The following is a 12,966-nucleotide window of genomic DNA, read 5'->3' on the forward strand; positions in this document are numbered from 1 at the left end:
AACAGCTGTGTGTGCACAAACATGTTTTTCTGGCTGCTGTGGAATCTATCCCACAATATCAGTGGATGATTCTCAAAGCCCAAATGGTTATCTTCCTGCCATTTTAAGGCAGTTTTGACCTTGTTTTAATTAGCAATGTTCCTGTCACTAAGCTTGAAATGGAACAAAATTAACCCTTTAAGCATGGTTATTGGGTTTCAAATAAAAAGTGAAAAATGTATCGGGTTTGTCTTGCTATGCAGGCTCCATTTATATCTGTAAATAATTACAAAACTAACCTAGTGGTGCAGTGTTATGTGATCCACAGCTCAAGCAGTAGTTTCTGCTCATCTTCCCTTTCTCACATAAGGAATCAATCAGATCATCATCAAACAAGAAAGCATCAATATGAACAGTGGGTTCTGGGTTCTGTTGTGTCTGAAAAAGCATAATACGTATAATATCATCAATTTAGCTGTTGATTTCTCTATACATTAAACGACTATGAAAGAGAAATCATGTTTGACAAATCTATTTGTTTTTTGAGGGTGTAATGAGCAGGGTAGATAAGGGGGAACCAGTGGATGTAGTATATTTGGATTTTCAAAAGGCATTTGATAAGGTGCCACATAAAAGGTTGTTACACAAAGTAAGGGCTCATGGGGTTGGGGGTAATATAATGGCATGGATTAAGGATTGGTTAATGGACAGAAAACAGAGAGTAGGAATAAATGGGTCATTTTCGGGTTGGCAGGTTTTAACTAGTGGGGTGCCACAGGGATCGGTGCTTGGGCCTCAGCTATTTACAATCTATTTTAATGACTTAGATGACGAGGCCGGGTGTAATGTATCCAAGTTTGCTGACGATACAAAGCTAGATGGGAAAGTAAGCTGTGAGGAAGACACAACTAGTCTGCAAAGGGATATAGACAGGTTAAGTGAGTGGGCAAGAAGGGGCAGATGTAGTATAATGTGGGTGTTACAAACTGGATAGCCAGGTGGTGAAGGATAGGATACTAGAGCCTAGTCTTCAATTACTTCCAAGCCTTTATTCACAGAGGTCCACACCCTAGCTAAGCTCTCATTTAAATGGATACAATTGATACACACCACCTGAATACAATTAACACTAATTGATATAAACCATTTGATACAATTAACAGTGGGGAAATGTAAGGTTATTCACTTTGGTAGGAAGAATAGAAAAACAGAACATTTTTTAAATGGTGAGAAACTATTAAATGTTGGTGGTCAGAGGGATTTGGGTGTCCATGTACACGAAACACCGAAAGTTATCATGCAGGTACAGCAAGCAATTAGGAAGGCAAATGGTATGTTGGTCTTTATTGCAAGGGGGTTGGAGTACAAGAATAGGGAAGTCTTGCTGCAATTGTATTGGGCTTTCGTGAGACCACACCTAGACTACTGTGTACAGTTTTGGTCTCCTTACCTAAGGAAGGATATACTTGCCTTAGGGGCGGTACAACGAAGGTTCGCTAGATTAATTCCTGGGATGAGAGGGTTGTTTATGAGGAGAGATTGAATAGAATGGGCCTGTACTCTCTGGAGTTTAGAAGAATGAGAGGTGATCTCATTGAAACATATAAGATTCTGAGAGGGCTTGATAGGGTAGATGCTGAGAGGATGTTTCCCACGGCTGGAAAATCTAGAACTAGGGGACATAGTCTCAAGGTAAGGGGTTGGACATTTAGGACTGAGATGAGAAGGAATTTCTTCACTCAGAGGGTCGTGAATATTTGGAATTCTCTACCCCAGAGTGCTGCAGATGCTCAGTCGTTGAGTATATTCAAGACGGAGATCAATATACTTTTGGACTCTAAGGGAATCAAGGGATATGGGGATCGGGCAGGAAAGTGGAGTTGAGGTCGAAGATCAGCCATGACCTTATTGAATGGCGGAGCAGGCTTGAGGGGTCGTATGGTCTACTCCTGCTCCTATTTCTTATGTTCTTAAACATGAACTGATTGGCAAACTAGAGCAGTCCCCAAGAAAAAACAGACAGCACACTCTGTGGGACCTTATAAAACATTATGTTGGTCAGCTTTGAAAAGAATAAAAGTTGCAAAATTACCCTTTTGAATGCCAAGGGTTCTGAACTGAGCATTGCTCCTATTGGCAAGCAACCCCTGAGATCTTCTGCAATGCTTTTGAGAAGGATTTCATTGTTGTCTGTACAGTATTCATCGAAGTCATCTGGAATCATTTTTCATAACTCATAGTAAGCAAAATTAAACCAAAACATGTTTGACATTGTTGAAGCAAAAATGTACATTTTTCTACACAGATATTTGCAAAAATGTGAAATCTCAGACTCTTAGACTGCTAATGACTAATCATGAGTAATATTAAAGAGATTCCCTAATGGTTCAGTGAGTTAATCTATTGAATAACTGAGCCACACAGAAGCAGGAAGGTTCAGTATCAGTCTGTGCTGATTTAGCTAATCTCAGCCAAGGCAATGGTAGGAGGATTATAATTAGCTTCATCACTGAGTTACAGAAGGCAAACGGCCAGCGTTCCTGCTCCTGGTAGCTGTGCAGTGACTTTGGGGAAGGATAGAATCAGGTTGACTTTGATTCACTCTATGGTCAAATACTCTATTGACATTCATAGGCTTATATTTGAGCAAGGTACCCAAGGGTGCCTGGGGAAAACCTACCCCAGCAAAGAATCATCATGTTCAGGAGACAAGGGATAAACAAAATGATTGAGGTAAAAGTGGGAGGGTTTTAGTTACAGTGTGTACTAACCATACAAATAAGGAGGATCCCAGGTGAAATCTGGTCTGTGCCATGTTAAATGATTCATACTTTTCTTTGAATTGCACCATTTTTTGTAGCTGAATGGCATTCTCATCCTGAGCCAGATGAATGGGCAAGTGACTAACAAACTCCAGAGCTTTCCAAATCAGCTTGTGCTACTCTGTTGGTCCATTCAACATGTGGAAGGAGAGCTACCATTACCACAGAGAAATAATTACTACAAGGGCATTTGAAGCAAGCAAGACAAGAAAGGACAGTTATTGAAACGATAGCTATCATCTGTCATTTGCTTCATATGCCTGTTCTTTCCTTTGGGACATTCCAATCCAGAAATGACAGTTCTATATACCTTCAGCATTTATTATCTTGAGGCTGCTTGGTTAGACGATATATTGTCAAGATCAAAAAGGGAAAATCGTAAAGAGGGATCTGGACTTCAGGAGACAAATTGGTTCATGGAACTGGACTAAGAAATCTAGTCAAAAGGTAATTTATAGTATTAACTTATTAAAAGGAGTCAGATAAGCAAATTTTTAAAAAATGGGTAGTTATCACTGTAGCACCTCAGATGGGATGAAGGAAGGTCTGTCAAGTGATGCAAGCAAATTTATTAGGTACATCTTAGAGGATACGAGAGAAAGTACTTCTCAGATTAATTATCAAAGTGGAGAGGATAACATCTAAATTTCATTAGTTGCTAGGTGAAGTTCTTTCAACTGCTTGAGGGGAAGCAATTAATAATTATTTAGGGTCTCAAAAAGGCTTGGAGAGGTGTATAAGGGCCAACTTACGTGGAAGTACAAAAACAATCCAGAAATCGACAAGCAGAAACCTCGGTATGGCCAATATACAACAGAAGGGGCCATTGACTCTTGAGTTACAGTAGAAGCTGATGAGCCAGAAGTGGAGATAAAGTGAGTTTTTACATATTGAATAAGGTTGGTAAACAATGAAGACAGGCTGTGTCCCCAGGTATAGCAGGAAACTAGTGTAACCCTCTACCAACATCACTAAAACAGATAATCTGATCATTAACTCATTGCTGTTTGTGGGACTTTGCTGTGTGCAAATTGACTGCCACACTTCCATACATTACAACAGTGACTACATTTTAAAAGTATTTTATTGGCTGCAAAGCGCTTTGGGATGTCCTCAGATCGTGAAAAGCGCTATATAAATACAAGTTATTTCTTTCTTTATCTTCGATAAGTCCCAAAGCATTGTAAGAGATCACAAGTAGTAAAAGAAAAAAAAAGAAATTGCATTTCTATAGCAATTTATTATGTCCTCAGGAAGTTTCAAATGTTTCCGAACCAATGAATTACATTTGAATTGCAGTCACTGTTGCACAGACAAGTGCAGCATCCAATTGAGCATAGCAAGGTCCTATAAACAGCAAATGAGATGTACGATCTGTTAATTTGTGCTTTTGGAAACATTAAATGAGAGAGGGATATTGGCCAGGACACCAGGAAAATTTCCTGCTCTTTATCAAATAGTGTCATGGGACCTTTTATGTCCACTTGAACAAACAGATGGTTTAACATCTCATCTGAAAGGCAGCATCTCCGACAATATAGCAATTCTTCAGTACTGAGCTATAGTCCTAGAGTGGAGCTTCTACACAAAACCTCTCGAGTCAGACACAGAGGCAAGAGTGCTACCAACTGAACCATGCTTACTGGTTTAGTTGCAAGTTGCTAAACAACAAATAGAGGCCAATGAGACAGGATAGTAGGCAAGAACCATGCCCATGAATCCCGATGTGAAATGGCACTGTCAAACAAGACTCGGAGATATTTTGGACAGAATTAGGAGGCAGATGCAGGTAGTTTCGAGACAATGGATCATTGGGGCCGCAAGGCAGACAGTATAGGTGAATCAGGAAAGGACTGAAACAGGCAGTCTACTGAACAGACCAGGACTCTAGAGTTCAAGGAAATTAGAAATCAGCAAGGACTTTCAAATTAATATGCATTCCTGGGCAAGCACTGCTCAGAAACCAATGATCTCTGTGCACAGCGCTTTTCCTTTTGGTAAGGATGACGATGTTGTTTGCAAATATTGGGTGAGAGGCATAGGGTACTATTTTATCCTGGCCACTGACTAGCAGGCCCCTATTCCAGACTTACAATAACAGAAAAATGACTAATATTACAATAATTTCTCTCTCAACAGAGCTTGCATTGTAAGATACTAACTGTATATCCTATTTCCATAGTTATACGCGTGCCTGATTGGGAATGAGTGAAAGGGGAGGGCAAAACATAAGAACTGGATGCTACTGGTCCAAAGATTGGTGGAGGACTGTGATTTCACCCTTGCTTACCCCCTTGATGCTCTAATAGGTAAGAATGTCCAGGGTGACCTCCTACAAGGGAGTCAAAGGCTTGTCATTTCTGAGCCCTCTTTTTATATGCATCTGTTTCTTTGTATTAGATGCCGTCTTTTAATGTAAGCGGAAAAGTCGTATTGACATATAGTAAGTTGTAATTGTAAGATTGGTCTCCTCTACATTGGAGAGACCAAACGCAGATTGGGTGATATGCTTTGCTGGACACCTCCATTCAGTCTGCAAGCATGACCTGAGCTTCCGGTCGCTTGCCACTTTAATTCTCCATCCCACTTCCACTCTGACCTCTCTCTCCTCAGTCTCCTACACTGTTCCAATAAAACTCAATGCAAGCTTGAGGAACAGCTTCTCATCCTTCTACTATGCACTTTACAGCCTTAACATTGAGTTTATCAACTTTAAATCTTAACCACCACTCCCATTTTCTCACAGACATTTGCCAGATTTTCTATGCTTCCCTCCCACTTTGCGGTAACCATTTACATCTCCTCTGGACCTGTCTTTCTATCCCTCAACCAACATCACTGAAGTAGATGTTCTGGTCATGATCTCATTGCTGTTTGTGGGACCTTGCTGTGTACAAATTGGCAGCCACATTTCCTACAACAGTGATTATACTTCAAAAGTACTTCATTGGCTGTAAAGCACATTGGGACATCCTGAGGTCATGAAAGTCGTTATATAAATACAAGTTCTTTATTTGTCCCATTATCACCTTCTTTTGCCTTGTACCAACATTTCTTTTGTTATTTAATTTCTCCTGCAATCCATCCTATCACAAACTTTTCCATTTTGTACTTTTCCTGGCTCTGACTTGCTTAAATGGTGTCCATCTCTAACATCTTCCAGTTCGGATGAAAGGTCATGGACTTGAAACGTTAACTCGGTTTCTCTCTCTCCAGATGCTGTCTGGACTGATGAATGTTTCCAGCATTTTCTGTTTTTATTTCAGATTTCTAACATCCGCAGTATTTTGCTTTGGTACAATTAAACTGAGCTGGAAAAGCTCAAAGTACAGTAGCCTATCATTAATATTTTAAATGCACTGGAACTTAGTTTAAAAACTCGATTTTTTTTGGCTCAAAGGTTAATGTCCTGGATTCCTTACTTGTTGTTTTCATCCATTCGACGAGTTTAACGAGATGGACTGATGCTACTTTCCTCAGCACATCGTGTATTGCAGCTTGTGCAGCGGCGAGCTCCATGGAGCGAAGCAAAGCGCAACGCGACTACTTCAGCAGCGGATTCGGAGAAACCAGAGTCGGGGAGGAAACGCGCATACACAGCGATTCTCTTGTTGGATTTGTTGTTTAAAACAATTCCTTCGTTGCACAGCCTGCAGGAACCTACGGTACACTCCCAGTAACACCAGAGAGCGGATTGAGCTGGTGAACTCGTCACTTCCTCTTAATTTTAAATTTACAACAGGCCATATGGGTTGCTGCACTGTATTGAAGTACCCAAGTGTATATACATTATTGAACTTGACACTCACTGATCAGTTAAAGGGTTCCTATTTCCAGCAAAGCATCCTTTCCGTGATCAAAATACTCAGTAATGGTAATACGATTGTTTAATCTGTAAAACGTAAGTATAGTCGCACGGAATTTCCACTCACAGGTTGAGAATGAAATTTTATTGATAAAGATGAAAACTAGGGAAAATAAACCATTTTGACACTTTTAAAGATATCCAATTCAAGTGTGGTTATTTCAATACAGTATTTTTATACATCTAATTAATAATGGTAAGTAGCTATTTAGTTTTTCCACAGTTCAGTTTTTAAACTCCCTTATCATGCAACTATTTGGTACTCTATTCATGGTTGAAAATTGTAGTAAAATTCTATTTAAATAATCCACTTTCCAGGTTGAGAATTAATTTAACTCTAGGTTTTGGTATCGCGTGCCTGTCTGATTATTGTTGCTCCTTCACATCCATTGAAAGTTTCATGTTTTTAAAAAACACCAGGATCCCGTTTTGAAAGTTGTGTGCCTTCCAGACAAATCGTATATTATTTGGGAACAGAAAGCTCGAAAGAAAATGCGTGTCTACTTTAAAATGTCAGTTATAAATAATTTCCTGTACGGGCTGCTCCTGCACACTCTCCACTTCCTCGTCTTCTGTCCAGTGCCACCTTGCTGTTTGGCGGAGGCGGGGGACCCCAATGGAGGCTCTCTACACGGGAGTTCTCCCCTGCACCATTGGGGATCTGGGGTGGAGAGTTTTGCATGGAGCAGTACCGACAAATAGGCTTTTAAGTCACTTCACAGACTTTCAAGCCACCTATGACTTCTGCGGCTTGGCTGAGTCTGTGTTTCATGTATACAAGGAGTGTGAGAGGTTGCATTATTTGAAGGGGCTGCTCCTCAACTTTTGGCTGCACTTCAGTCCCATGCTTCTGACCTTTGGCCACCCGGTGCAGAGTGGGGCGCGCAAGTCGGAGGTCCTCCTCATGGGTCTGCTCCTGGGCCTGGCCAAGGTGGCGATTCACAGGGCCAGGCTGGATGCGGTCACTTTGGCTGCCTGCCTCTCTTCTGTGGTCTTGTCCATGCCTGAGTGGCTCTGGAGAAGGAGCAAGTGCAGTTTGCTGGTACGCTTTAGATCTTCCGCGACCAGTGGGCACCAGAGGGACTGGAGTGTGTAGTGGACACTAGAAATAATATATAATTTGCTAAGTTTCTTTTGTTTTTTGTATGATCTGGGTGTTCTTTAGTTGTGCCCCTCAGGAGCACTTTTGTTAGATTTCGGGTTGAAGACACTGGGGTAACCCAGTGTCTCCTAACGGGTTTATTGAAAAGAGGCAGAGTGTGAAGGCAACCGAACGAGTATGGCCTGAATTGCAATTGGTTTGAAACTACTTTACGTTATTTCAGTTTCCAAGCCCATTCATTATGGCAGGGCAGTGGAAATAAGTGGAACTTGTATTATGTGGGAAGTCTCTGGAAACTGTTAGTGTGTGTCCTGAACAACCACGAACATAAGAAGTCTTTCCAGGTGGACTTGCCTGAGCTTCAAGATGATAAGATGCAGATACTCTGAAAAATTCAGGAGAGGTGGTTCTTGGAGTGTACACTGCAGAGAGGAAAATGGAAGAGAGGTGGTGACAATCTGCTGGGGAAAGAGGACTCCAGTAGAGGCAATATACTGAAATTGTTTGATAGGTATATAGTACTGGATACCTATGATGCAAATGAGAACGACAACTCAGGAAGAGAAATAACAAGCAACACTATGGCGCTATGGAGTAAGCAGGTATGCCCATGGGAAGAAGTGTTAAGAGAAGGCACACTGGAACTAATGGCGAATGGAAGGGCAGGATGGAAGTTAGATTAGACACATGACTTGACAGGTGGTGTCGAAGAAAGGATTACAAACTTCTTGGGATAAGTTCTAGGGCGGAGGAAGCATTACAGATTTCAACAAAATCAATTCCAATGTCCTGGCAGAGAGGGTAAACAGAACAGTGGGGTAGAGGCAAGTCTTGGAGCATATGGAGAAGCAGCCATGAATAAACAGTGAAGGGATAAAGCAGCATAAAATACCAACCTTGGGGGAGGAGACGATATGGAAAGTTGTACCTTGGAGCAGGTGGAATCGAAGTTAAGCAGCAAGAGACTAAAATGTAATTATCTATAAATAAATAGATAATTTAGTCGAAAGAAGCAGCGCTGAGCACCAGGAGAGGAGCCCCACTCACTAAGAACAGAGAAAGTAACGTCACAGTGAACAGAGGAACTCAGAGACCCGGAATATAAGGGTAAGTAAATTACGAATAATGGAGCATCTAAAGGGAGTTTAGAAAAAAAAAGGTTTCTAAATATAATGGAAGGGCAGCTGAGATCCATTGCCTGCAATTCCTGCACCATGTGGGAACTTGAGGATGCTTTACGTGTCCTGGGGAGCCATGTGTGCAGGAAATCCTCTAGTTGTTCGAGCTCAAGCTGAGGGTTTCTGAGCTTGAGGGGCAGCTGGAGTCACTGCAAAGCATAAGGGAGGTTGAAGGTTTCCAGGAGGTGGTAACCCCGAAGCCACAGAGAATTCAGGTGGCCATCTGAAAGGGAAGGAAGAGGCAGGCAATGCAGGAATCTTCTGGGTGTGTGGCACTCTCAAACTGGTATTATACCAACGAGGGTGACGACACCTCGAAGGAGTGCAGTCCTGAGCATGGCACCATGGGGCAAAGGACTGCACAGGAGGCACAGGGAAGGGTAGAAATACAGTAGCCATAGGGGATTTGATAGTCAGGGGGAGAGAAAGGCATTTCTGTGACCGCCGACGTGAGTACCGCGGGGTGTGATGCCTCCCTGGTGCAGGGTAAAGGACATCACGGTGAGGGTGCAGAACATTCTGGGGGGGGCGGAGAATGGGAACAACCAGAAGTCGTGGTCCGTGTGGGTAGCAATAACATAGGAAAGAAAAGGGATGAGGTCCTGTGGTCAGAGTTTCAGAAGCTAGGGAGGAAGTTAAAAAGCAGGACCTCAAAGGTAGTAATCTCTGCATTATTCCCAGCATCACGTGCTAATGAGTACAGAAATAGGAAGCTAAGGCAGGTTAATGCGTGGCTAGAGACATGGTGCAAAAGGAAGGGCTTCAGATTCTTGGGGCATTGGGACCAGTTCTGGGGCAGGAGGGAACTGTTCGAGACGGGCAGGTTGCACCTCAACAGAGCTGGGACCAACGTCCTCGCGGGTAGGTTCACTAATGCTCTGGGGGAGGGTTTAAACTAATTGGCAGGGGGATGGGCACCAGGATGTAGCATTAGAAAGGAGAAACAAGGAACACAAAGGATTGGGAGAGACAGATAGGACGAGAGTAAGAAATAGTACAGTATTAGGTGGGATTAGACTAAGAGAGAATGCAAGAGGGTCTAAGATAGGTTTAGAGTGCATGTGTGTAAATGCACGAAGCGTGGTAAATAAGGTTGGTGAGCTGCAGACGCAAATAGCCACATGGGAATATGATGTAATGGTGTTAATGGAGACCGGGCTCACAAAAGGGCAGGATTAGGTACTAAATACTCCTGGATACAAGGTGTTCAGGAAAGATAGGGAAGGAAAAAAAGGAGGGGGGGGTGACAATGAAGATCAAGGAGAATATTGCAGTGCTGGAGAGAGAGGATGTCCTTAAGGGGTCAAGGACAGAATCTATTTGGTTAGAGTTAAGAAACAATAGAGGCACTATTACATTACTGGGTGTATTCTATACGCCACCAACTAGTGGGAAGGATATAGATTTGCAGGGAAGTTACAGAGAGGTGCAAGAACTATAGAATAATGATAATGGGGAACTTCAACTATCCTTATATAGACTGGGATAGTAATAGTGTAAAGGGCAAAGAGGGGGAGGAATCTCTGAAGTGTGTTCAGGAGAATTTTCTTGATCAATATGTTTCTGGCCCAATGAGGAAGGAGGCATTGCTGGATCTAGTACTGGGGAATGAAGTGGGTCAAGTGGAGCAAATGTCAGTGGAGGAACAATTAGGGAGCAGTGATCATAGTATCATAAGGTTTAGATTGGTTATGGAAAAGGACAATGAGCATTGTTAATTGGAGGAAGGCCAATTTCAGTGGGTTGAGAACGGATCTGGTCCGTGTAAATTGGAATCAAAGATTGACAGGCAAAACTGTAATTGAACAATGTGCGGCCTTTTAAAGAGGAGGTGGTTTGGGTACAGTCTAGGTACATTCCCATGAGGGGGAAGGGTAGGGCAACCAAAGCCAGAGCATCCTGGATGATGAAAGAGATAGAGTAAGATGAAGCAGAACAACGGGGCGTATGACAGATATCAGGTTGATAATACAAGTGAGAACCAAGTTGAACACAGAAGTGAAAAAGGAAATAAGAGGGGCAAAAAGAGAGTATGAGAATAGACTGGCGGCTAACATAAAAGGGAATCCAAAAGTCTTCTAGGCATATAAATAGTAAACAGGTAGTAAGAGGAGGGGTGGGGTCAATTGGGGACCAAAAAGGAGATCTACGCATGGAGGCGGAGGGCATAGCTGAGGTACTAAATGGGTACTTTGCACCTGTCTTTACCAAGGAAGAAGATGCTGTCAAAGTCACAGTAAAAGATGATGTAGTTGAGCTACTGGATGGGCTAAGAATTGATAAAGAGGAGGTAGTAGAAAGGCTGGCTGTACTTAAAGTAGATAAGTCACCTGGTCCAGATGGGATTCATCCTGGGTTGCTGAAAGAAGTAAGGGTGGAAATTGCAGAGGTGCTGGCCATAATCTTCTAATCCTACTTAGATGTGGGGGTGGTGCCAGAGGACTGGAGAATTGCAAATGTTACGCCCTTGTTCAAAAAAAGGTGTAAGGATAAACCCGGCAACTACAGGTCAGTCAGTTTAACCTTGGTGGTGGGGAAGCTTTTAGAAACAATAATCTGGGACAAAATTAAGAGTCACCTGGACAAGTGTGGATTAATAAAGGAAAGCCAGCACAGATTTGTTAAAAGCAAATTGGAGTTTAACTAACTTGATTGAGTTTTTTGATGCGGTAACTGAGAGGGTTGTTGAGGGCAATGTGGTTGATGTGTATATGGAGTTTCAAAAGACGTTTGATAAAGTGCCACATAATAGGCATGTCAGTAAAATTGAAGCCCAAGGAATAAAAGGGGCAGGGGCAGCATGGACACGAAATTGGCTAAGTGACAGGAAACAGAGAGCAGTGGTGGATGTTGTTTTACGGACTGAAGTGTGTTCCCCAGGGTTCGGTACTCGGACCACTACTTTTTTTAATATATATATTAATGACTTGGACTTAGTGTACAGGGCACAATTTCAAAATTTGCAGATGACACCAAACTTGGAAGTGTAGTAAACAGTGAGGAGGATAGTAATAGACTTCAAGAGGACATAGACAGGCTGGTGGAATGGGCGGATATATGGCAGATGAAATTTAACGCAGGGAAGTGTGAAGTGATACATTTTGGAAGGAAGAATGAGGAGAGGCAATATAAACTAAATGGTACAATTTTAAAGGGGGTGCAGGAACAGAGAGACCTGGGGGTATATGTGCACAAATCTTTGGAGGTGGCAGGACAGGTTGAGAAAGCGGTTAAGAAAGCATACGGGATCCTGGGCTTTATAAATAGAGGCATAGAGTACAAAAGCAAGGGAATTATGTTGAACCTTTATAAAACACTGGTTTGGCCACAGCTGGAGTATTGTGTTGAATTCTGGGCACCACACTTTAGGAAGGATGTGAAGGTTTCAGGGGGTGCAAAAAAGATTTATTAGAGTGGTTCCAGGGATGAGGAACTGCAGTTAAGTTGAAAGACTGGAGAAGGTAGGGTTGTTCTCCTTAGAGTAGAGAAGTTTGAGAGGAGATTTGATAGAAGTGTTCAAAATCATGAAAGGTTTAGATAAAGTAAATGAAGAGAAACTGTTCCCATTGGCGGAAAGGTCGAGAACCAGAGGACACAGATTTAAGGTGATATAAGGAAAAACTTTTTTCGCAGTGAGTAGTTATGATCTGGAACGTGCTGCCTTAAAGGCTGGTGGTAGCAGATTCAATCGTGGCTTTCAAAAAGGAATTGGATAAATACTTGAAGGGAAAAAATTTGCAGGGCTATGGGGAAAGAGCGGGGGAATGGGACTAAGTGGATTGGTCTTACAAAGAACCGGCACAGGCTCGATGGGTAAAATGGCCTCCTTCTGTGCTGTAATCCTTCTATGTTTCTAAGAAAGTTAAGGAAAGAATGAGGAAAAACGTTCTGAGGAGAACAGATGTGACGGTTGTAGTGTTTACATGAATGTGCAAAGAATTTGAAATAAAGTCGAGGAACTAGAAACACTAATTAGAATGCAAGGACCCTTGTCCATGAGACCCACCTCTTTCTCTTGAG

At 42.2% G+C, this 12,966-nt stretch overlaps 1 protein-coding gene across 1 annotated transcript in view; it reads right to left on the bottom strand.

The window, feature by feature from the left end:
• Positions 1–6,488, bottom strand: part of zgc:109986 (uncharacterized protein LOC553566 homolog) — a 30,139-nt gene extending 23,651 nt beyond the window's left edge. Inside the window, exons 1-3 of the mRNA XM_067991451.1 lie at positions 6,224–6,488; positions 2,072–2,193; positions 279–417 (exon numbers count right to left, since the gene is read on the bottom strand). Coding sequence (XP_067847552.1) covers positions 279–417; positions 2,072–2,193; positions 6,224–6,320 — 358 coding nt within the window. The 5' untranslated portion in view covers positions 6,321–6,488. The remainder of the gene's footprint in view (positions 1–278; positions 418–2,071; positions 2,194–6,223) is intronic.
• Positions 6,489–12,966: the final 6,478 nt, after the last annotated feature.

The sequence above is a fragment of the Heptranchias perlo genome, chromosome 10 (assembly GCF_035084215.1).
Source record: "Heptranchias perlo isolate sHepPer1 chromosome 10, sHepPer1.hap1, whole genome shotgun sequence".
Classification (NCBI taxonomy): Eukaryota; Metazoa; Chordata; class Chondrichthyes; order Hexanchiformes; family Hexanchidae; genus Heptranchias; species Heptranchias perlo.